A 23,663-nucleotide genomic window follows, 5' to 3' on the forward strand; every position below is an offset into this window, starting at 1 on the left:
ACTTCACCAGATTAATTCTCCGAGCTAGGGCAACGGCTTACGGTCCAACTCTTGATTTGGCTTCCGATCTTCAGAAGTTAAGGGTTGTTGTCTACAGAGTGCCCTCCTTTCTGGACTTAGGATATTGTATCCAGTTAAGCACACATTTTGGTTTGACATTTTCAAGGTAGCTCTTTTTGTTCTTTGATCTGTTTATTATATTTACATCTGGTGCCCTACTGTCTATTTTATCAACAAAATAAATAGCTTGGCTTTCTACATATATCTGCAAGTTATATCGTCTAGATATTTTTTAGGTTCTCATTAGCCTTTTCTATACAATAAATTGGATTGAAGAAATTATAGTCCGTAAGTTTTTGATCAACTTAATGGCCTACATGCTGAATGCCTAAATGTCACAATAAATCAATTTAACTTTTGAGCCACAACAAGATAAAAGCAAACAATTAAGAGGGAAACATATCACTTGTAATTCAGGAGGATTTGCAAGTCTTCATGATACCACTTAATAAGAATATTGTCAAACTTATTTAATTAAATGCATTGGTTTGGAGAAAGCAGCAACACATATGCAATTAATGTGTAGCAGAAATTTAGATTTAATGTTGTAATAGATTTTCAGTTGATAGAGTTAAACTCTAGATTCAGTAATAAGATAGTAGAACTTTTTATACTTAGTTCTACTTTGGATCTAAAAGATAATTTTAAAAGGTTCGACATTGATAAGATTTGTATTCTCATTGAGAAGTATTATATTGAGGACTTCACTATCCAGGAAATGCATAATTTGTGACTCTTAGCTGCAAATAAGATTTTGCCATGATATCATGATTAATGTAATTTTTAAATTAAGATGAATTTATTAATTTTTTCCCTAATGCCTAGTATGAATTTTGTAGTAAGATCATCATAAATATTTGATGATGCTTGTGTAAGTTTCTGGTTTCAAGATAATTCACTCACTCATTATCAACTTTAGTTATTTAAGATGTTCTCTTTGCATGAGTAAGACTTCTCAAACTATCTTACTATGCATTCAAGTAAATTTGTATAATTTTTCTATGTTGCTAATGTAAAATCATGTTCCATACTCTTGATTATGAGTATTTTTTATGCATTTCTTTGGTATGTTGTAGTTTTTTTGTTGTAAGAGAGTATGCGAGAGAAATCCTTTCTTTGAGATGGAGATCTTGGATGACAAGTTATTACATGCAACACTATTTTAATAACCAGACATTCTACAAGATCCAATCTCAATCAATTATTTATAATTCAAACCAACAGATTGTAGCTGATCTAAGTTCTTTTACTGGGACTGCTCTTTCATTTTCTTTGACTCCGTTCAATGCAACCATTGACCTCATATCATTCAACAACATTCTATATGGAATTTATCCACCATTATTTGGTGTACTTATTGTTTACTCTCTTGGCAGTACAACTTTTAAGTGTTCTTGGTAAGGTAATTAAATTTTCTCGGTTGCTTCCTATGTTTGCTTTGACACTTTGCACTTTTATTGTATACACTATGTTCTCCTAACACACACTGCCATTTCTACTTAGGGCATAGTCACTTTGAATTTCATACAAGAGAAGAAAGAAGCAGATTTCCAATATGGACTCATGAGAGTTCGTGAAAATACTGAGTCAATTGCCTTTTATGGAGGTGAGGAAAATGAAATATGATTTCTACTGCAACGTTTTAAAAGTGCTTTTGAGAATTTAACTATAGGTTTCTCTATGCTTCTCGTGTATAGGTTTCTCTATATATTAACAGAAACTCCAAGTTTGTTTATGTCAAGAGTATTAGAGAATTATTAGAGGTCATTCTGCTAGGTGTCTCAAATGTAAAAGGCTTCAGCTCTTATTGTTATTTTTTATTAAATTTTTCTAGCCCGGGTTGAATTAAATTCCTGGCTCCGCCATTGTGACCGGCGGGCCCAGGTGCTCTGCCTTCAGCGGATTAGTCTTCGAAATCGGTGGGTGAAATTTCCATGTTTGCTATGATTAGCTACTCTCGTTTCATAGTAGAAATCCATTCGCAGGCCCCTGAAATTTGTGACAGCCGAGTACAACGGGAGCTTGCCAAGCTTGGTCTACCATCCTTATTCCTGGACCAAGGTAACTTCTTCTTCTTGATCAGTAATTGAGGAAGCAATATGATACATGCTTTTGTTCTGTCTGCGTGAAAACATTTGTGCAGGTAGCCAACATTATCTTTGTAGATTCCCCGTTGGGTTCTGGATTCTCATACTCAAGAAAATATGAAGGGTATGATGCCAACGATACTATTTGGTCAGAATAGGCTTCTAAGTTTCTTTTACAGGTGGGAAAGATCATATATATTCCTGATGTAATTACTGTAAGTGCCTTAAAGATGTAATATTTCACTTTTGCAGTGGCTTGTTGAGCACCCACAGTTCATCTCCAATCCCCTCTACATTCTTGGGGATTCATATGCTGGAAAAATTGTACCTATGGTGGCCAAAAGAATATTGGATGGTAACTCTACTTTTAATGTAAACTATTGATGAGGGTGTTAATTTACATGCCATTTTCATTTACTGTAATTCAGGTATTGATGAAGGGAAAGAACCATTACTTAACCTCCAGGTAAATTGCTTGAATTGATGGGCATGGGTTACTTGATTGGCAATCCATCCACGGGTGGAAAAGTCGATACCAATTCTAAAATACCTTATGCTCACAGCATGGGAATCATATCAGATGACTTCTTTGGGGTAATCTTAGTAGATCAACTAGGACGAATTTCTCAAAATGATCTTTGGTATCACTTCATGAATTGTTATTTAGTTATTATTTTTTTCCAATTAATTATATTTTGTTCTTTAAGATCATATAATTTATGTGTGTTCACAGTTCACAAAAGCGGAGTACTCTCAAGAAGAAATTGATGAAGTGCGCTCTGAGATAGCCGAATGCATACAAGATCATATCTATGAATAGGTATATACATGAGTTCATCTTATTGCATTTGACAATAATAATATTCAGTTAAATTGAATACATGCTGCTTATACTTGATTGCACTTGATTTGGAGATATCTGTCTCTAAGTCCATTTACCAAATCCAATCGGCATGACTAAACTGCACACTTGATGCACCAACATCAAATACAAACCAATAACTTAATCCTTTGTCAAATATAAAAAATGATTAACCTTAATCTTTTGTCAAATATTTATACTGTATTTTGGTTTACATAACAAACTATCTGGGGTTCTCAATTTTATAATGTAGATGTCTTTGTTTAGAAGGGTAATAATCTTGTTACTGCAGCAAGTATAAGCAGTTGAACCCATAGTAGTTGAACCCAATTTTATAATGTAGATGTCTCCAAAAATTTCAATTTTTAGTTGCTGGCGGATTATCTCGCTAACAAAGCAGTTGACCCCATAGTAGATGGAGTTTCGCTAGACTTCAAATTGGATAGAATTTTTTTTGGTATATGTAAAGTTGATATGTTTGGTTTACCATACTTAAGAGTTACTTGTAAAGCCATATAGCTGGTCTTTTAAGACATACTACTCTGAGTTTTTGTAAAACTGTAATAAGGTCAGGTGTGAAATTTCCAAGAGATCCATTTTTTATGCCATTTACTCCTGGGAAATGAATTAACTTGCAATCATATGCTTGTTGGAGTGTATACTGAAAGCCTAAGCTTTGTAAACATTCATTATGAATAAAGAATCACATTTGGTCAAATTGTCTACATTTGTTGTAGTTGTTCATTTAATTTATATTGTAGATAACATAGTATGTGGTGTCACATACAGAAGATGATGTTATCAGTACCTTATAAATTATAAACAGTAGCTCACGACTAAAATGGAAAGGAACAAACCATTAGAAGGTCGTAGTGTAATTAGGTATTAGTTTATCTTGACTATATAATTACACTAGTACACTCAAAGTGTATTGAGTAGGACCATTAGAGGTCGTTTCTTTTATACTGACTTTATAAAGGAACAAAGACCTCAGTTATTATGGAAGTGTGTGCTCTTAATCCTAATATAATAACAAGCACATATGTTTGATATTTATTTCTTTAATTTATCAATGGGTGAGATTTAGTTCGATGAATCAATAAACCCGATAAGTTGGGAAATGGTATCACTTATAGTGTGTGTTGTTGATTATAGAAGGAAACTGTGTCCTAGAGATACTAGGTTGATAATGTCCCCAAGAGGAGCTCATAAGGATTGTCATGTTAAACCCTGCAGGTGGACTTAGTCCGATATGACGATAAGGTTGAGTGGTACTACTCTTGGACCTAGATATTAATTAAATGAGTTGTCAGTAACTCACTTAATTAGTGGACATTCGATATCTTAAACACAGGGAGACTAACATGCTCATAATAAGAAGGAGCTCAAAAATATAATTTGGGATTGGTGCGGTAGTTCAATGATAGTTCTCTAGTGGAATGAATTATCATTGATAAAATTAAGTTGTGTGTTCGGGGCGAACACGGGATGCTTAATTTTATCGGGAGACCAAAACCATTTCCTCCTCTCGGTCCCTATCGTAGCCTCTTATTTATAGAGTTCTATACCCACCTATACCCACCTTCTATATCCACCCAATAGGGGTCGGCCAAGCTAGCTTGGGAACAAGCTTGAACCCAAGCTAGTGGGGGCCGGCCAAATTAAATTAAAAGAGAAATTTAATTTTAATTTTTATTATTATGTGGAAGATATAATTTTAAAGAGAATTAAATTAAAATATCTTTCTTGTAAAAAGATCTACAAAAGATTAAAGAAAGAGATTAGATCTTTTTCCTTATTTGTAGATTGGAGAGATGTTTTATTTTCTCTTTAAAAATTATTCACATGTTGATAAAATTAAAATTATAGAAATTTCCTTTTATCAACCATGAAGAGATTTTAAAGAGAAATTTTATTTTTTAAAATTTCCGGAGACAAATTAGGAAGTTTTAATTTGTTGATTGAAACTCTCCTAATTTGCTCTTTTGATTGTGGTCGGCCATTACAAGTTGATTGGGAAATTTTATTTTATTTTTCTCAATTAATTCATGTCAAGGAAAATTAAGGAAATTTTATTGTAATTAAATTTCCTAATTTGCCTAGGCCAAGGAATATAAAAGAAGGGGTGAGGGTGCCTTCATGAGAAACAACATCTATTATTTCTCTCCCTCTTTTGTTCCTTGGTGTGGCCGGCCATCATCTCCTTCTCTTCCTCTTGTGGTGGCCGAACCTCTCCCTCTCCCTTGGAGCTCTTGTGGTGGCCGGATACTACTCGGAGAAGAAGAAGAAGGAGGAGAGAAAGCTAGCATCTCTTGGAGCTTGGTTAGTGTTTTGATTTTCTTCCTTGGTGAAGCTTCCTCTTTGTTGGCCGAACCTAGCTAGGAGGAGAAGAAGGTGATTGGTGGTTTCTCGTCTCGGAAGATCGTTGCCCACACAACGTCCGAGGTTAGAAGAGGAATACGGTAGAAGATCAAGAGGTTTTTCTACAAGGTATAACTAGTAATTTTTCCTTTCCGCATCATGCTAGTTATTTATGGAAATAATACCAAATACAAGAGGCTTATGTTCTAGAATTTCGAATATGTTTTTCGAAGTTGTGTTCTTTTGTTTTTTCTTTTCCTTGTGATTTGATTGCTCTCTTTGGTTAACCTAAAGTTATTTTAGGAAATTAAATATTATCTTTCTATAAAAGGTTTTGTCTAGTCGGTGGTGGTTGCTCCCATATCCAAGAAGGTCATGTGCCTCGCCACGTCAGTACTGGGAACCAATTATGGAAATTAATATTTAATGGAATTAATAACTTAAGGAGACTTGGGTCAAACGTGTTAAGTTCCGCAGGAGATCCAAGTCAAAACCTAAAAGAACAAATAGATTAAGTTTTGGATCAAACGTGTTAAGTTCCGCAGGCGATCCAAAATTTAATTTAAAAAAACACATGGTAGCTAGGAAAAGGTTCAGACCTTTGTACAAAATTTTTGTACAGTGGAACCTATAGGTTTTCCGAGTAGCAACCAACAATTGGTATCAGAGCTAGGGTTTTGCCTCTGTGGATTTGGTATTTAGTTTAATTATTCACATGTCATACATAATTTAGGCAGGTTAATAGTAGGATGTGCTAACCTTGTGGATGCAGGATCCAACTATTATGGCTTTTAGTTATTATGTGTGTGATTGGACCCTTGGACATGTCAAGGGCATTTATATGTGTGTGCATGATTGTATTAAAATACAGCAGGAGCTGTATTTAGTTTTATTAGGATTTTATTTTTGATCTAGATACATGTACATTCCTTTTATGGAATATAGGATCAAAATGTAAAATTCTATTTATGTCGCGGATCAAATCTTGCAAAGCGTGGAACCTTCTAAGGACCAGAGGCGCAGCGGAACTAGAAGCAAGATGGATGCGACAGCTAGACCCGGTAGTGGTGGCCAAATATGGCAGCAGCTTGGGATGACAACACACGGAGGACAAATAGAGATAAAAGCCATAATAGTTGAAAATTAGATTTTCTATTTATTGCTTTTATATTGTGCTATGTGTGAATGTTAGTTTACAAGTTAAGTAGGCTAGCATAGTTAAAATTCCTCATTTATAAATAACTAAGTGAGAGAGGGATTTTTAAGTAAATCCCATGGTCTCCATTACTGGTTTGTAAGTGATGCAAACAAGCTTGCGCGTTGGCTCTGAGTGCCTTCCTCCATAACGGATGAGCTTGTTTGCGGATCACTAGAACAAACTTCCATTTTTGGATGACTATAGGAAGTTAATTAAGAGCGTGTGATCTTCCCCAACGGAAGCGGCATAATCTTATTAATGGACTCAGTGTCAAGTAATGGTATACACTTAGACACATCTAATAGTATCCTCCCCAACGGAGTCACTGCTATTATTTGTGAGACCAAATAATACCAACTATTAATTTTATTTTTCAAAAGTTAGGTTGACAAGATAATAAAATTAATGGGTTAAAACCCTCCTTTTTTCAAATGTTGAATTTGTATACGTCCACACTAACGTGGCATACAAAATTCACGGTGTTATGAGGTGTTGGTTAATTTAAAATAGTATTGTTTGAGGAATCAATATTATTCTAAATTTAGAGTACTGACCAAAAGTTATTTGTGATTCTTATGATGACTTTCAACCCACTATCCATCATACTTCAACAGAATAGACTTACTGGACCTAATTACATAGATTGGAAAAGGAACTTGAACATTGTCCTTACTGCTGAAAGCTATAAATTTGTACTGTCGAGGTTGCCCAGAAGCACCTAGCTGAATCTACCCAAGAGGAGATTGAATATCATAAGAGATGGGTAAAGGCGGATGAGATGGCGCGGTGTTACATTTGGCTTCAATGTCAAATGTATTGCAACATCGACATCAAGATTTACCAACGACTTATGATATTATGAACAATCTCAAGGAACTCTTTGGTCATCGTGATAGGGCTTCTAGACAAGAAGCTATGAGAAAGATAATGACACCACCAAGAGGGTACACTCATAAGGGATCATATCCTAAAGATGATGGCTTATCCGACGAGATACTGATCCTTGGAGGAGAAATTGATGGGAAACCCGGATCGATATGATCCTCCAAACGCTACCTAGAAGTTTTGAGTTCACCTGAACTATAATATGAATAAAAGGATTTATTCATTGGGGAACTTAAAGCAGCAGAAGGATTATTTGTCATAATTCTCAAATTCACTTTCTTGAAAATGGTTCTACTTCTAAACCGAGAGGAAAGAAGAAGAAGAAACAAGTGGCTCGAAAGAAAGTGAATAAATCTCAGTACGGGATTTAAAGCTGGAGTGAAGAAGACAAAGGGCAAGTGAAGGCGGACTGTCCTCGTAAGAACCAAAACAAAGGTATATCTCATGCTCTAGTTGTTGAAACATGTTTAGCGGTGTTATCTACAGCACCTGGTGTATAGCATGTCTGCAATTCTTTGCAGGGGTTCCAGGAAACCCAACGACTATCTGAAGGGGAGATTACCGTCTACATGGGCAATGCTACTAAGGTGGCAGCTGCAGTGGGAGACGTCTACTTATCTTTTAGTAGAAATAAAAATTTGGTTTTAAGAAATTGTCTTTATGTACCCAGTTTTAGAAAGAATTTAATTTCAGTTTCTAAACTGTTTTTAGATGGATATTCAGTTTCTTTCAGTAACGATGTAGTTATTAAAAGAAATAAAGTGATTATCTGTTCTGGTGCATTAGTTGGCAATTTGTATACTTTAAATCCAATTTCTTCCACAAAGCAAAACATGGAAATTTATAACTCATCTTCTAATTCTAATAAGAGAAAAGAACCTTCAGAAATGAACCAAGCATATCTTTGGCATCTAAGGCTTGGTCATATTAACTTAAGTAGGATTCAGAGGCTTATAGCCGATGGACTTTTGAGTTCATTAGAGTTGGAAAATTTTCCAACTTGTGAATCATGCTTAGAAGGTAAAATGACCAAAAGGTCGTTCAAGGCCAAGGGGTATAGAGCCAAAGAAGTGTTAGAATTGGTTCACTCTGATTTGTGTGGTCCTATGTCTGTCCAGGCAAGAGGTGGTTTTAAATATTTTGTCTCTTTTATAGACGATTATTCAAGATACGGATACATTTACCTAATGCGTCGCAAGTCCGAGTGCTTTGATAAGTTCAAAGAATACAAGGCTGATGTGGAGAAACGACTAAGTAAAAGTATCAAGACACTACGGTCTGATCGTGGTGGCGAATACCTCTTAGGAGAGTTTAGGAATTACTTATCAGAGGCCGGGATTCAATCACAGTTGTCTGCACCTGGTACACCCCAACAGAATGGTGTAGCAGAACGAAGGAATAGGACTCTTATGGAGATGGTTAGATCGATGATGAGTTATTCAGAATTACCAAATTCATTTTGGGGATATGCTCTGGAAACAGCAGTATACGTTCTGAACTTAGTACCTTCTAAATCAGTTTCTTCTACTCCCATAGAATTGTGGAATGGGCGAAAACCCAGTCTAAGACATATTCGGATTTGGGGTAGTCCAGCACATGTGCTAAAACCAGATGCTGATAAGTTAGAATCTCGTACAGAAGTTCGCGTGTTTATAGGATATCCCAAAGGAATGAAAGGAGGTTTATTTTATAGTCCTAAAGACCAGAAGGTCATTGTTAGCACCAATGCCCAGTTTTTAGAAGAAGACTATATAATGGATCACAAGCCCAGTAGTAAAGTTGTTTTAGAAGAACTTAGAGAGGACATGTCTACTTCAGTACCAACAGTACAAGATGAAGTACCACAAGAGACTGCAACACGTGTCACACATGATACACAACCACAGACAGTGCCTCGTCGTAGTGGGAGGGTTGTAAGGCAGCCTGAAAGATTCATGTTTTGGGAGAGTCTTCGATCCGGGTAAACATGAACCTGATCCACGAACATATGACGAAGCACTCCAAGATATAGATGCAGCATCTTGGCAAAAGGCAATGAATTCTGAAATAGAGTCTATGTACTCTAATAAGGTCTGGGAGCTTGTAGAATCACCTGATGGTATAAAAGCCGTTGGATGCAAGTGGATCTACAAAAGGAAAAGAGGGACAGACGGGAAGGTAGAAACCTTCAAAGCTAGGCTTGTTGCGAAAGGGTACACTCAGAAAGAGGGAATCGATTATGAGGAAACCTTTTCACCGGTAGCCATGCTTAAGTCTATCCGGATACTCTTATCCATTGCTGCTCATATGGATTATGAGATTTGGCAAATGGATGTCAAGACAGCTTTCCTTAATGGAAGTCTTGAAGAGAACATCCATATGAAGCAACCAGAAGGGTTCATTGAAAAAGGCAAAGAGCATCTAGTGTGCAAGCTCAATCGGTCCATTTATGGACTAAAGCAAGCTTCAAGATCTTGGAACATCCGGTTTAATGAAGTAATCCAGTCATATGGATTTATTCAAAGTCCGGATGAGTCTTGTGTATATAAACGTGGTGGTATTTCTTGTACTATACGTAGATGATATTTTGTTAATTGGCAACAATGTCAAGGTATTATCAGACGTAAGGGTATGGTTGTCCAAACAATTTGATATGAAGGACTTAGGAGATTGTGCACACATTCTTGGGATCAAAGTTATAAGGGATCGTAAGAAAAGAATGTTGTGTCTGTCCCAAGCTTCATATATAGATACAATCCTTGCTCGTTTTAGCATGCAGGATTCCAAGAAAGGTTTCTTACCTTTTAGACATGGAGTAGCTCTATCTAAAGAGATGTCTCCAAAGACATCAAAAGAGATAGAGGACATGAAAGCAGTTCCTTATGCTTGTAGGAAGCCTAATGTATGCAATGCTATATACGAGACACGATATCCATTTTGTCCGCATGGTCAGCAGATATCGAGTAACCTGGACAAGGACATTGGACTACGGTAAAGCATATATTAAAGTACACGAGGAGGACTAGAGATTATATGCTAGTCTACCAAGCACGATCCGCTCCATGGGTTACGGATTGATTTCCAATCGATAGGGATAACGATGAAGTCTACATCGGGCTATGTGTTTACTTTAGGAGGTGGAGCCATTTCATGGAGGTGTTAGCGAAATGCGTTTGAGTCAACCATGGAGTATGTAGCGACCTCGAGGCGACTAAAGAAGCGGATGGCTCGGGAACTTTCTAATGGACTTAGATGTGATTCTTGGTTTGCCCAAAATCATCACAATTTATTGTGATAATAGCGATTGCAAACTCGAAGGAACCACGAGCTCATAAGGCAAGTAAACATATAGGCGCAAGTACCACGATACGAGATATTGTGAGCGAGGAGAAGTTGTCATCGCCAAGATTGCATAAGCAGATCCTTTCACTAAGGCCCTTCCGGCGAAAGCTTTCGATCGGCATGTGGAGGGAATGGGAATCAGATGTATGGTAGAAGATATGGCAGCTTAGTCATTAGTATAAGTGGGAGATTGTTGGAGTGTATACTGAAAGCCTAAGCTTTGTAAACATTCATTATGAATAAAGAATCACATTTGGTCAAATTGTCTACATTTGTTGTAGTTGTTCATTTAATTTATATTGTAGATAACATAGTATGTGGTGTCACATACAGAAGATAATGTTATCAGTACCTTATAAATTATAAACAGTAGCTCACGACTAAAATGGAAAGGAACAAACCATTAGAAGGTCGTAGTGTAATTAGGTATTAGTTTATCTTGACTATATAATTACACTAGTACACTCAGAGTGTATTGAGTAGGACCATTAGAGGTCGTTTCTTTTATACTGACTTTATAAAGGAACAAAGACCTCAGTTATTATGGAAGTATGTGCTCTTAATCCTAATATAATAACAAGCACATATGTTTGATATTTATTTCTTTAATTTATCAATGGGTGAGATTTAGTTCGATGAATCAATAAACCCGATAAGTTGGGAAATGGTATCACTTATAGTGTGTGTTGTTGATTATAGAAGGAAACTGTGTCCTAGAGATACTAGGTTGATAATGTCCCCAAGAGGAGCTCATAAGGATTGTCATGTTAAACCTGCAGGTGGACTTAGTCCGACATGACGATAAGGTTGAGTGGTACTACTCTTGGACCTAGATATTAATTAAATGAGTTGTCAGTAACTCACTTAATTAGTGGACATTCGATATCTTAAACACAGGGAGACTAACATGCTCATAATAAGAAGGAGCCCAAAAATGTAATTTGGGATTGGTGCGGTAGTTCAATGATAGTTCTCTAGTGGAATGAATTATCATTGATAAAATTAAGTTGTGTGTTCGGGGCGAACACGGGATGCTTAATTTTATCGGGAGACCAAAACCAATTCCTCCTCTCGGTCCCTATCGTAGCCTCTTATTTATAGAGTTCTATACCCACCTATACCCACCTTCTATATCCACCCAATAGGGGCCGGCCAAGCTAGCTTGGGAACAAGCTAGGGCCGGCCTAGGTAAGAAATTGGGTGGCCGGCCCTAGCTTGAACCCAAGCTAGTGGGGGCCGGCCAAATTAAATTAAAAGAGAAATTTAATTTTAATTTTTATTATTATGTGGAAGATATAATTTTAAAGAGAATTAAATTAAAATATCTTTCTTGTAAAAAGATCTACAAAAGATTAAAGAAAGAGATTAGATCTCTTTCCTTATTTGTAGATTGGAGAGATGTTTTATTTTCTCTTTAAAAATTATTCACATGTTGATAAAATTAAAATTATAGAAATTTCCTTTTATCAACCATGAAGATATTTTAAAGAGAAATTTTATTTTTTAAAATTTCCGGAGACAAATTAGGAAGTTTTAATTTGTTGATTGAAACTCTCCTAATTTGCTCTTTTGATTGTGGTCGGCCATTACAAGTTGATTGGGAAATTTTATTTTATTTTTCTCAATTAATTCATGTCAAGGAAAATTAAGGAAATTTTATTGTAATTAAATTTCCTAATTTGCCTAGGCCAAGGAATATAAAAGAAGGGGTGAGGGTGCCTTCATGAGAAACAACATCTATTATTTCTCTCCCTCTTTTGCTCCTTGGTGTGGCCGGCCATCATCTCCTTCTCTTCCTCTTGTGGTGGCCGAACCTCTCCCTCTCCCTTGGAGCTCTTGTGGTGGCCGGATACTACACGGAGAAGAAGAAGAAGAAGGAGAGAAAGCTAGCATCTCTTGGAGCTTGGTTAGTGTTTTGATTTTCTTCCTTGGTGAAGCTTCCTCTTTGTTGGCCGAACCTAGCTAGGAGGAGAAGAAGGTGATTGGTGGTTTCTCGTCTCGGAAGATCATTGCCCACACAACGTCCGAGGTTAGAAGAGGAATACGGTAGAAGATCAAGAGGTTTTTCTACAAGGTATAACTAGTAATTTTTCCTTTCCGCATCATGCTAGTTATTTATGGAAATAATACCAAATACAAGAGGCTTACGTTCTAGAATTTCGAATATGTTTTTCGAAGTTGTGTTCTTTTGTCTTTTCTTTTCCTTGTGATTTGATTGCTCTCTTTGGTTAACCTAAAGTTATTTTAGGAAATTAAATATTATCTTTCTATAAAAGGTTTTGTCTAGTCGGTGGTGGTTGCTCCCATATCCAAGAAGGTCATGTGCCTCGCCACGTTAGTACTGGGAACCAATTATGGAAATTAATATTTAATGGAATTAATAACTTAAGGAGACTTGGGTCAAACGTGTTAAGTTCCGCAGGAGATCCAAGTCAAAACCTAAAAGAACAAATAGATTAAGTTTTGGATCAAACGTGTTAAGTTCCGCAGGCGATCCAAAATTTAATTTAAAAGAACACATGGTAGCTAGGAAAAGGTTCAGACCTTTGTACAAAATTTTTGTACAGTGGAACCTATAGGTTTTCCGAGTAGCAACCAACAATTTACTTCAAGGATAAGATAATGACCCGTTTCTGTGAAAGAAGAAGAAAAGAGAAGCTAGGAGGGAGGAGAAACCAGAAAAGGCTGTAGTTTAGAAGATGCACAGGCTGTTTAGAAGATGCAAAGGTAAAGAAGACGTGCTCCAACAAAACATGATATTTTGTACTATATGTGTGATATATATAAACTTTTGGCTGTGTAAACTTTTGTGATGTTTGAATGTTGATGTTTGGTACTTTAATGATGTTTGGTACTTTAATGAAATTTGCATTGTAAATATTGATTATGTAGGTTTTTTATCAATGAAATTTGCACTGGATGTTTTTTATAAACCATTGAGTAGGAAAAGATTAATAAGTTTTTTATTTATTGTCAAAATGTTGTATATTGTACCCAAAGACATCAGTTTAAATATGTCAAACTGTTGTCAATGGCGTTAAAAGACAATAGTGACAAACTGATGTTATTTAACATCGTTGCCTAAAAAGACAACGGTTTTTAACCGTTGTCAAACCGATGTCATTGGCTAAAAAGACAACGCTTTTTAGCCGTTGTCGTAGACAGTTCAAAACTGTTGTTGAAGAGCCTAGGCATATGCTCAAAGACAACGGTGAAAAACTGTTGTCTTTGTAGGAAAAGACAACAGTTTTTCACCGTTGTTAAAATGTTGTCTTTGCCTTCACAGACAACGGTTAAAAACTGTTGTCGTTTGCCACCCCTTTTAACAACACAGCCTTTAACAACAGTTAAAAATGGCCTACGACAACGGTGAAAAACCGTTGTTGTATGTCTTTTTTCTTGTAATGAGAAAAATCTCCGTTGGAATTAGTCACCAAGATTAAACCAAACATCTCATACTTGAAAGTATTTGACCAAGTTTGTTATGTACATGTACTTAACAACTTAGGGACAAACTTAATAAAAAGGGTAGACATTGCATTTTTATAAGGTATGTCTCATTTCAAAAAGGATATATACACCTTAATCCTATTACTAATAAGATACACACATTGAAGGCTATGATATTTATAGAAAATAAATTTTACTTTGCATGTCAAGAAAAGGGAAAAAATAGGGAAAGGAGAGCTTACAAATGTTCTTATATACTCCACTAGAGCCAACTATTCCTCCTCTACAATCAAGTGAGGAGGAAAATACATAATCAAAAGGGGGTAACTCGAAGATGAGAATATGGACTCTATGGTAGGAAGATATGAAACTTTTGAACAAAGAAAAGGTAGTAAACCTAACCACCCTCAAAGACTAAGGCAAGAACTAAATAAGGGGGGGATCAATCTCAAATTGACTCAACTCCTCCAAAATTAGAAAAATGAAACTGGTGGTTTACCATTTCTACCTTCCCTCAAAAAATCCACAAGGCAAAGGTTTCCTCCTCTAAATGGATAGATTATTACAACATTAAGATTCATCTCTTCCAATTGCTAATTATTATACTACTTATAATATTTTCTTAAGTCACCAAGCATTAATAAGTGGCATTGATCAAGTATAATAACCCATGGACTTTAATGAGACCAATAAGCATCCAGAATAGAAAAAAGTAATGCAAGAAGAGCTAGATGCTCTTACAAAAAAATAAGACCTAGGAAATTATAATCTTACCCTAGGGCAAGAAGGCAATAGGGTATAAATGGATCTACAAAGTTGAGTATAAAATTGACGGTTTAATAGATCACTTCAAAGCTAGACTAGTGGTTAAAGAGTTTACCCAAACTTATGGTGTTGATTACATAGAAACATTTTCTCTTGTACCTAAGATGAACATTGTAAAGGTCCTTTTATCATTGACTTCCAAAAAGAGATGGCCAATGTACCAAATGGACATCAAAAATATTTTTCTTCAAGTCAAACTAGAAGAAGAAGTATGCAATTACCTCATGGGCTCCATCAAAAAGAGGAAGGAAAGGTTTATCGACTAAGAAATGTTATCTATGGGTTGAAACAATTTCCTCAATCTTGACATGCAAAATTAAGTTCTGCACTTATTATTATCAATTTTTAAAAAAATACAATAGTGACTCTTCTCTATTTATTAAAACCAATGATAGGGAAATCGTCACAGTACTTATATACGTAGGTGACATTCTTGTTACTAAAAGTAGCATGAAGTGCATTAATTAAGCTAAAAGTTTTTTATTTCTAAATTTGAAATTAAAGATATAGGAAAAAGTATTTTCTAGGTATAAAATTAGCCTATTCTCCTAAGGGATTAGCTCTGTCTCAAAGAAAATATGCTCCTATCTTTTACAGGAGATATATAAATTGGGAGCAAAACTAGTTAACAATCCATTCTTTGTGTATAACGAAGGGAAGGATAAGGATGAGCTCTCCACTGACATATAGGGGTACCAAAGGTTAGTTGGGAGACTTATTTACTAGACTATTATCAAGCTAGATATGGCATATGTTGTTATCCAAATCAGGTAGCATATGCATGCACCCAAGATGAACCATTGAAAAATAGTTGAAAGGGTCCTCAAATATCTCAAGAGATCTCCAACAAGAAGAATTTGCACGAGAAATAATAAAAACTCATATATTATAGGCTAATGTGATGCATACTAAGCTAGAGACTCTTAATACAAGGAATCAATTATTGAATACTATATGTTTGTTGGAGGAAATGTAGTGTCCTAGAAAAGTAAGAAGCAATTAGTGGTGGCACAGTGACATAATATAGGGTTGTGGCAACCGCAAAAAGTGAAATAATTTGGTTGAAGACTCTAGTTGAAGAGTTGGGATTTATGGTCACAACTCCTATCAAACTATATCACGACAACCAATCAACCATCCCCATTGCTTCAAATCCCCTTTTTTATAAGCAAACTTAACATATTGAAGTTGACTGTCACTTTGTGTGCCAAAAGAAAGGGAACTATAGTCAACCATATGTAGAGCATTCTCATCATGTTGGACTCCATAGATATTTATTCGCCAAATTCAAGGGGAGTGTTGAAAATAAGAAAGATAATCCAACTGAAAACTAGTCATTATCTAGCTTGAAATCTCTCATTAGCTAACTAGTTGACCATCCATTGTTTGATTGTAAAATTAACCACTATTTGACTAGTCTATCAGTCATTACTTAGCTTTAAAATCAACTATTATTGCCCGCCATTATTTGGCAACAATATAGATATTATTTATCTAGTTTACAACCGCTATTTAATCATCCCTCCTCCTATAAAAAAGGGTTTTCTGTCTCTTTGAAATCATCAAGAAATCCTCTTCTTGTAGAAAGCTTGTAAGCCATTCATCTACTCTTCTTATTCTCAAACAAGTGAGACAATCTTCCTCTCTTGCAAGAGAAGTTTTAATTTCTTTTATTACAATACTGTCTTTGTAACATATCTTGTCAATATAAGAGTCAGTTTTTTGAAGAGCGATGCTTGGTCTTACGCAAATAATGCTAAAATAAGGATATTTTCAAGATGAAAAATATGCTAAAATATTATTTTGACATTTATATATATATATATATATATATATATATAAACAAAAATGATAACAAAGGGTGCCTTTTATTTTTATTCTGAATATTCATTTTTAATTTTATAATAAAATAAATTGTTTTATATTTTATATGATTTCTAAAAAAAAGTCATTTGTCTTCATTTTTATTTTCCTTCCTAAATTCACCTATACATATTTTATACACATATACGTAACAATATACCAACATGATCACAAATTGTGAGATTGAGGGAGTAACTAGTAACTCCTTTTAATAGGTGATCATTCTTTGATATGCAACTTGTGTGGTTAGAGCAAACTAGTAGCATAATGATAACTTTTAGAATGCGTATGAAAATATAAGCATTAAAAGCATTGAAATGGTATAATTTTTTCTTGTGAATACTAAAATATAAAACATTTGCAAACTTTCAAATAGCAATAACTACCCCCTCTATGTTAGTCAACCATTTTCGCAGTTATTATTAGGGCACCATTGAAAGAAAAAGGGTACTTGATAATATCTTTTGGGGCCAAACTAATCTATCCGGGTCAAACTAATCTATTTCATTCTTTGGGTCAAACTAATCCTACTTCATCATCAAGTTATTGATGACATCTTTTGTTTCTTTCACACGAGGTATGCTTGATGGACTCGTGCCAAGGCTGGATGTTCAATTCAGTGTTGTCATTGATTGATGGAGAGCACTCAAAGCGTCTCTGCTTTTTATTTATTTCATATTTTTTAATTACTAAAAGGGGCTCCCTATATCCTTAAATATCGTCCTATTTGAACTCTTGATGCCATTGGCAATCTAGGGGATGAAGGCCATCAAGACAAAAAGGAGGGCAAGGTCGATACCATGACGATGCTGGGCTGCATAGAGCAGTGACCTCTGAGCTAAGACACATGTCGAAAAGTGCAATAGAGAGGTGATGGGAAGGAGGTCTTCGACTACAAGATTGACGTAGGAACTATAACGGACATTTCAATAATGTGAACTATGGAAGATTCTCTCTACCACTATTTTCTCTAGGCACGGACATCTTTGGGGTCATTAGAAAGCATAAAATGTGACGTTAGGAAGGATGACAAGAAAAATACACATATTGGAACACATTTCAAAACCATATGCCAAATGCATTTGATTCATACCATCACAATTCTCCATCAATTCTAGTTCCACTACCATAGTAATCACTTGCTACAGTTACAGTTCATCAAACATCTGCAAATACAATTTAAAAACATTACAGGTGGAAGTCATCCCTCTAATTCAATTAGTGTTACATCAGGAGGACAAAAGCTCCAAATTCCCAAGTCCAAAGCAAACAAGAACAAAAGAAACTCATGAAACAAAATGGTGATATAGATAGTAGATTTGCCGCAGTCTTGGCGGAGGAACAAAGTAGTGACACGTCTCATTCAGGTTAGAATTCATGATCTAAACCAATCTAGTTATTACCGTCAGACCTCCCTCCGTCTATCAAATGCAGCCAAACACATCAATGCAGGAAGTTAAATCATCAATGACGACTCCGATCAAGTAGGGAACAGGCTGGCACCATAAATACATGAATCCTTAAAGGGATGACTGTATCACCACTATCTTAGCATGTCCTGAAGTTGAAACACTTGATTCCTCTGCTCTGGAGGTAAAAGATGGATCTGTTCTGGAGTAAGGCTCATAACTTGCTGAAGCAATGCCTTCTCCATTTCTGGAGTCAACTGCAGACAATGAACTATAGATCAAGCGTGGTCTTTTTTTTTGTCATAATTAAAGAAACTAGCTCAGACTTGTGAAAGAGAATAAACAAAGGCAGCATCATAAAGCCTATTACCGGTGGAGGGCGAGGTGGCTGACCACTTGAGCCTCCAGCCATCTGACCAGAAGCCATTAGCGGAGCTAGTCCTGGCACTTGAGCACCCATTTTTGATAATTCTGATGGGCCAGGTGCCCAAGGGGTTCCTCTATCAATTTGCATTGCGTTGCCAATTTGGTTGCCATAGTCTGGACCCAAGTGAGAACCTACCTGCTGCTTAAAAATTACCAACTTCGTTCAGTAGGATAATTATGCATTAAAGCAACTACATATGATGTGTTGATGTTACTGAGTTGCTTTGATTTAAATATAACGGATGGAAGTGATATGTAGCCATATATCCCAATCAAACTGCTTATGCCAACTTTTTGAGGTCAACTAGGTACATTAAAAAATTAAGAAAATTTTATTCTATGTCTACCACATAATATAACAAATTAATATCAGATAGATTAGTTTAAAAACAACATGAAGCTAAGATTAATGACTACTGCTATATCTTCTGACAGAAAACATAGGGTTTGTAGAGAAAAGGAAAAGTAATTTGAGATGTAAAGTTATCAAGATTAGATCCACAAAATCAGTCTAGTAACACATTTGGGCTGCCTATAACATACACAGCCTGAATACCTTAACATAAAGGTAGTCCTTCTACATGTGTAGTGCATATAGTTGCGGCCGCATAATCAATTTTCTAAACCATGTATTCCACCATATGCACCCTATACAAGATGATGGGTCTATCATGATGCTGCAAAGAAACCAATGTTAGGTTGATCTGATATATGCAGCCTCTCATTGCCCTCAACCTAGAAGTGGCACTGGTGCAAAATGTGAGATTCTTTACTCTCTCTTCATCTTCATCCTCTCCCTCTTGGATGTATATATCGACCAATACATGTGCAGTTCAAATAAAATATGGTCGATTAGATTAAAAAAATGATATAAAAATTAAGTTTTGGCTATCATAATTGAGTCAAGAAACCACTCTTATGAGTATGATCAACGCTACATTAAAAGTTAAATTGTTATCCTGAGCAGATGAGCAGAATAGAAATGCACCTGATAGATATGTTGAGGCAGCAGCTGGTTAGGAAGTGGAAGTTGTCCTTGCAGGAAGGAAGCTGAAGGGCCAGCACCAGGCTGAATAATTTGAAAAATGTCAAATTTTGTGACATCATTTAAACTGGAAAAAAAAAAGCAACAGACTAGTGTTTAACTTACATTGAACAAGTTGTGTAATGGAAGTTGATGAGGCACATTTGGTGGCTGAAAAGCAAGAGAATGAGCCATATGTGGTTGAAGTTGATGGTTAAAAGTTTGCATTGGTCTAGGCTGCAGCGGTAATGGTGGCTGCAGTGCCTGGTTGAATATTCCAGGATTTTGCAAAGATTGTTGTGGCTGCACAGAAACCATTGGCATATGGGATGGAAGGGTAGAATTGTGTGGAGGACCAGGAGCAGGCAAAGTCAAGCTTGGATGATGGGAAGAATGTGCAGGTACTGAAGGAATTTGCATGGGCGGAAAGCCCTTGGCTTGTGGTGCTGAAGGTGGCAAAGGAATCTGCAATGATTGGCCAGTCAATGAAGGAACAGATGCAACTGGAAGTGGCTGGGAAGGTTGTGTTAGTTGTTGTGGCCTAGCTGATGGCGGATTCTGAGATAAACTAGGTTCACCCTGTCCTACAAGTTTAGCTGACTGCTTTTGCGAATCTTGAGCATTAGATGGCTGTCCAATCTGTGCAGGTTGTGGCTGTGATATCTGTTGCTGTTGAAGGTTGGGCATCTATGAAAAAGGAAGGCAGTAATTCTTAATAAAGAGTCTTTATCAAACTGGCTATTAAAAAATTAAAGAGTATTAATATTACCACTTTTGGAGGCTGCACCATTCCAAGCATTATTTGTGCCTGAAATTAACCAAAAATCAGTCCAAACCTACAAGTATTTTATCTGCAGAAAAATAAATTATATGAAACGAAGATGTGAAAGTTTATCATAGCTAAAGTGCAACTATTGATTTCCCTGTCATCTTTTATTGAAGCGAAGGACCAAGAGAATCAGTTCTCTCAAGTCAACACGAATATTTATTAGTGCTATCACAGACCCTTGTTGGTACAACAGAAATCCAGTTTGGTAAATTGATTAGCTAACAAAGTGAAAATCTTAAATGTAATGTATTATAGAACACATAGCATCAAAACACTGACCTTCACAAAACATTGGGTCAATGTTTTATTAAATAAAAAATCTTGATTCAAAATCTACTGCCACCCAATTATAGTTCAGTTTACTAGGTCACTCACAACCATGATACTAATGAGGATCCAAAAAATAAGGATAGGTTCGGATAGATCATAAAATCTTAAATGAATACAGGACACGTTACTCCAGAAGACACTTAAAGCGAAGTGCAGAGCAACTTATATGTCCATAGACCAATACTTGAGTTTTACACAGCATAATTAATGTTATCAGGTTAAAAAGTATATTCTTCCTCTTAAGAATCTGATATCTAAATTGCTATTATATTACAGTTATTAAGCTTTCTTTTGACAATTATTTTTTAGCACATTAACACAACATATGCAACACAGAGGAGTCCTCATAAAGTAGCATTGCTTTTTTCAATCGATGAGTACAAAACCAATTATCTCTCCTTCAAGTAGATTTTTTATTTTATCCATCTAGCAACAGTAAATAGCAAACAAAAAGTGAATCTCAACTATTTGGTTTTTTCTGCACTCGGACTCTATGTAAGGCCTATCCATCTACATATCACTATAACACAAATCATCTTAAACTTTGCCTCACCATGAGCCAGCACTAATCAAGTATAACACCATGAATCCGAATATCAAACTGACTGGACATGCATTCTATTTTTTTTTCATATGCTCATAAAAATAATTATAAATGTTCCAAAACAATGTGTGCAGTTTGAAAATGTTTATGGAGCACCTTAAACATTTAAATAACACTGACAAAGCGACACCTTTTTCTTAAATTTTTCAGGTCCTAATTATAAATTAACATTTCCACAAAAATGGCTGTAATTTTTGTTAAGAATCATCTAATGCAAGGTAAAGTTTATCAAACTTAAAAATTTTGAGGGAATTATATCATACAATTTAATCTTTTTTCTCAATGTGAAAGTGATTTGTAATGCAACTTTGAAAAATACAAACAAAATTTACTAATTTATGTAGCCATAACAAAGCATACTCCACCTAGTAGGATAAGGTTTGGTTGTTGTTGTTGTTGTATGCAGCCATAACAAGCAAAATAATCAAGAAGAGTTGGCTAGAAACAGACAACAATTACTTTTCTCACCAGTAATTATATATGATGACTTTACTTAGAAACCTAATCATGGTTCCATGATCAAACCAGTAATTATTAAAATTTGTGTTGGGTTTGGCTCCATGATTTAAAATAAGATTAATTTGATTCTAGAAACTTTGATATCAACATCATCACTAGATTATGAATAAAACGAAATAAAAAGAGTAAAAGATCACCAAATGCATGAAGCACATTATTTGCAAGTAGAAAATATTATATAGAAGAATAAGTAATCACAGGATTAATGCCCGTGCAGAACTTGGATCAACTTAATAATTCAATCCCAAGCTATAAAAAAATAGATAGAAACTTGCTTTACTTTTATGTGACAGAAGGTCAAAAGGGAAGCAAGTTACAGTAGATAACTAACCTGGAAGAGAGCTCGAGTTAGCTGAGGATTATCAATGAGAATTTGCCTCGCCTGTTTTTGATTCTGATCTATTAAAACCTTCAAAAATAAGAATAAAAATATTAATGAAAAATAATTTCCTTCTTGAGTACATGAAAAAGAAAAAAGAGAAAGGGAACAAGAGCATACTTTCATTTGAGACATGATCTCATACAATTGAGCTTTTGGCAAGTTAGCGAACTGGGAAGTGAGGCCATCGCCAGCTGGCATTTGCTGTTGCTGCTGCTGTTGCGAATGCTGTGCAGCCATTGTTCTAGGCCCTTCCACCTTTCTCTCGCTGGTTTGCTCACGAACGTTCTCGTTTCCCAAAATTTATAACTCAGAAATTTATGAATTGCATGCTTGGGTAAGACCAGGACAAACCGAGCTATCAAAATCCAGAACAAAAAACTAATTGTGAACAATGCATAAGAGGAGTAAATCAAAGCCTACCCTAGTCCCAGACCCCCTTCCTGGCGTCTATCAACAGAGGAACAGGAGTGTCAATAATACGATAAAATAATTGAAAAGAAAAGGAGCAAAGAAAGTGCCTATCGTCGTCGGCGAACTAAGGTTCGATTTGGCCGGCGCTACGGAGAGAGCGTGGCGAAGAAGAAAGAGGAGAAGACTAATGGGGATTAGGGCAAAATCGGGTTCATCGGATGGTTTTATAGAGTATCGGCCTATCGGGTCGAATTGGTGCGTCCTTGTGAACCGTTTCACCTAAAATATCACGGCTTTTTACTTAGATAAGTTTGTGAAATTATTAGATCACGTAGGTTAATTTGAAAATATGGAATCATCTATGCTGTACTGATTTTATCCCTATTATTATTTCCAAACGAATCGGTTTTTTTATCAATCGAACTATTTTCATCAATAGATTTCAATTAAAATAAGTTGATCAATCAATTTAGGGATAGAGATCTTGAAATTATATGAAATTAGTTTATATATGTTTATCTAGTTATCTTGATTATATTCATGCTATTAAATATCAATTTAATCGATATATTGAGAGCAATGAGTTTTTGAATATGAAAATATATTCAAAAAATTAATTTGTATTCAAAAAGTCATTACTCTCAATATATTAGGTCAAATTGATGTTTGAAGACATGGATATAATTAAGAGAACTAAACGAACACAGAAAAATTGATTTTGTTTGTCCATCAAACAATTTTTCCCAAAATAAATTTTTCAAAAATCAACTAGAAAAAACTCAATCGAATCAATTTCGAAAAATCCATTGTGAATAAT

The 23,663-nt window shown here is 35.5% G+C and overlaps 1 protein-coding gene and 1 long non-coding RNA gene across 4 annotated transcripts; one reads left to right on the top strand and one right to left on the bottom strand.

Annotated features, from left to right (window-relative positions):
- Positions 1–2,214: 2,214 nt before the first annotated feature.
- LOC121990137 lies at positions 2,215–2,610 on the top strand. Its single transcript, XR_006114472.1, has 3 exons — positions 2,215–2,326; positions 2,400–2,502; positions 2,576–2,610. It is a non-coding gene; the product is annotated as an uncharacterized LOC121990137 (long non-coding RNA).
- Positions 2,611–18,013: 15,403 nt separating this feature from the next.
- LOC121992406 (cleavage stimulating factor 64-like) lies at positions 18,014–23,086 on the bottom strand. 3 transcript variants are annotated; one of them, XM_042546732.1, is made up of 8 exons: positions 22,954–23,086; positions 22,553–22,790; positions 22,385–22,462; positions 20,541–20,579; positions 19,898–20,458; positions 19,736–19,816; positions 18,692–18,889; positions 18,014–18,578 (listed from the first exon to the last, which is right to left on the bottom strand). In XM_042546732.1, the coding sequence occupies exons 2-8, from the start codon at positions 22,670–22,672 to the stop codon at positions 18,456–18,458; spliced, it is 1,200 nt and encodes a 399-aa protein (XP_042402666.1). In that variant the 5' UTR covers positions 22,673–22,790; positions 22,954–23,086; the 3' UTR covers positions 18,014–18,455. The 3 variants fall into 3 exon arrangements, with proteins under 3 accessions (XP_042402666.1, XP_042402669.1, XP_042402668.1); XM_042546735.1 differs by lacking the exon at positions 22,954–23,086 and having other exon boundaries at positions 18,692–18,883; positions 22,553–22,872; XM_042546734.1 differs by lacking the exon at positions 22,954–23,086 and having other exon boundaries at positions 18,692–18,886; positions 22,553–22,872.
- Positions 23,087–23,663: the final 577 nt, after the last annotated feature.

This window comes from Zingiber officinale, chromosome 6B (assembly GCF_018446385.1).
Source record: "Zingiber officinale cultivar Zhangliang chromosome 6B, Zo_v1.1, whole genome shotgun sequence".
NCBI lineage: Eukaryota > Viridiplantae > Streptophyta > Magnoliopsida > Zingiberales > Zingiberaceae > Zingiber > Zingiber officinale.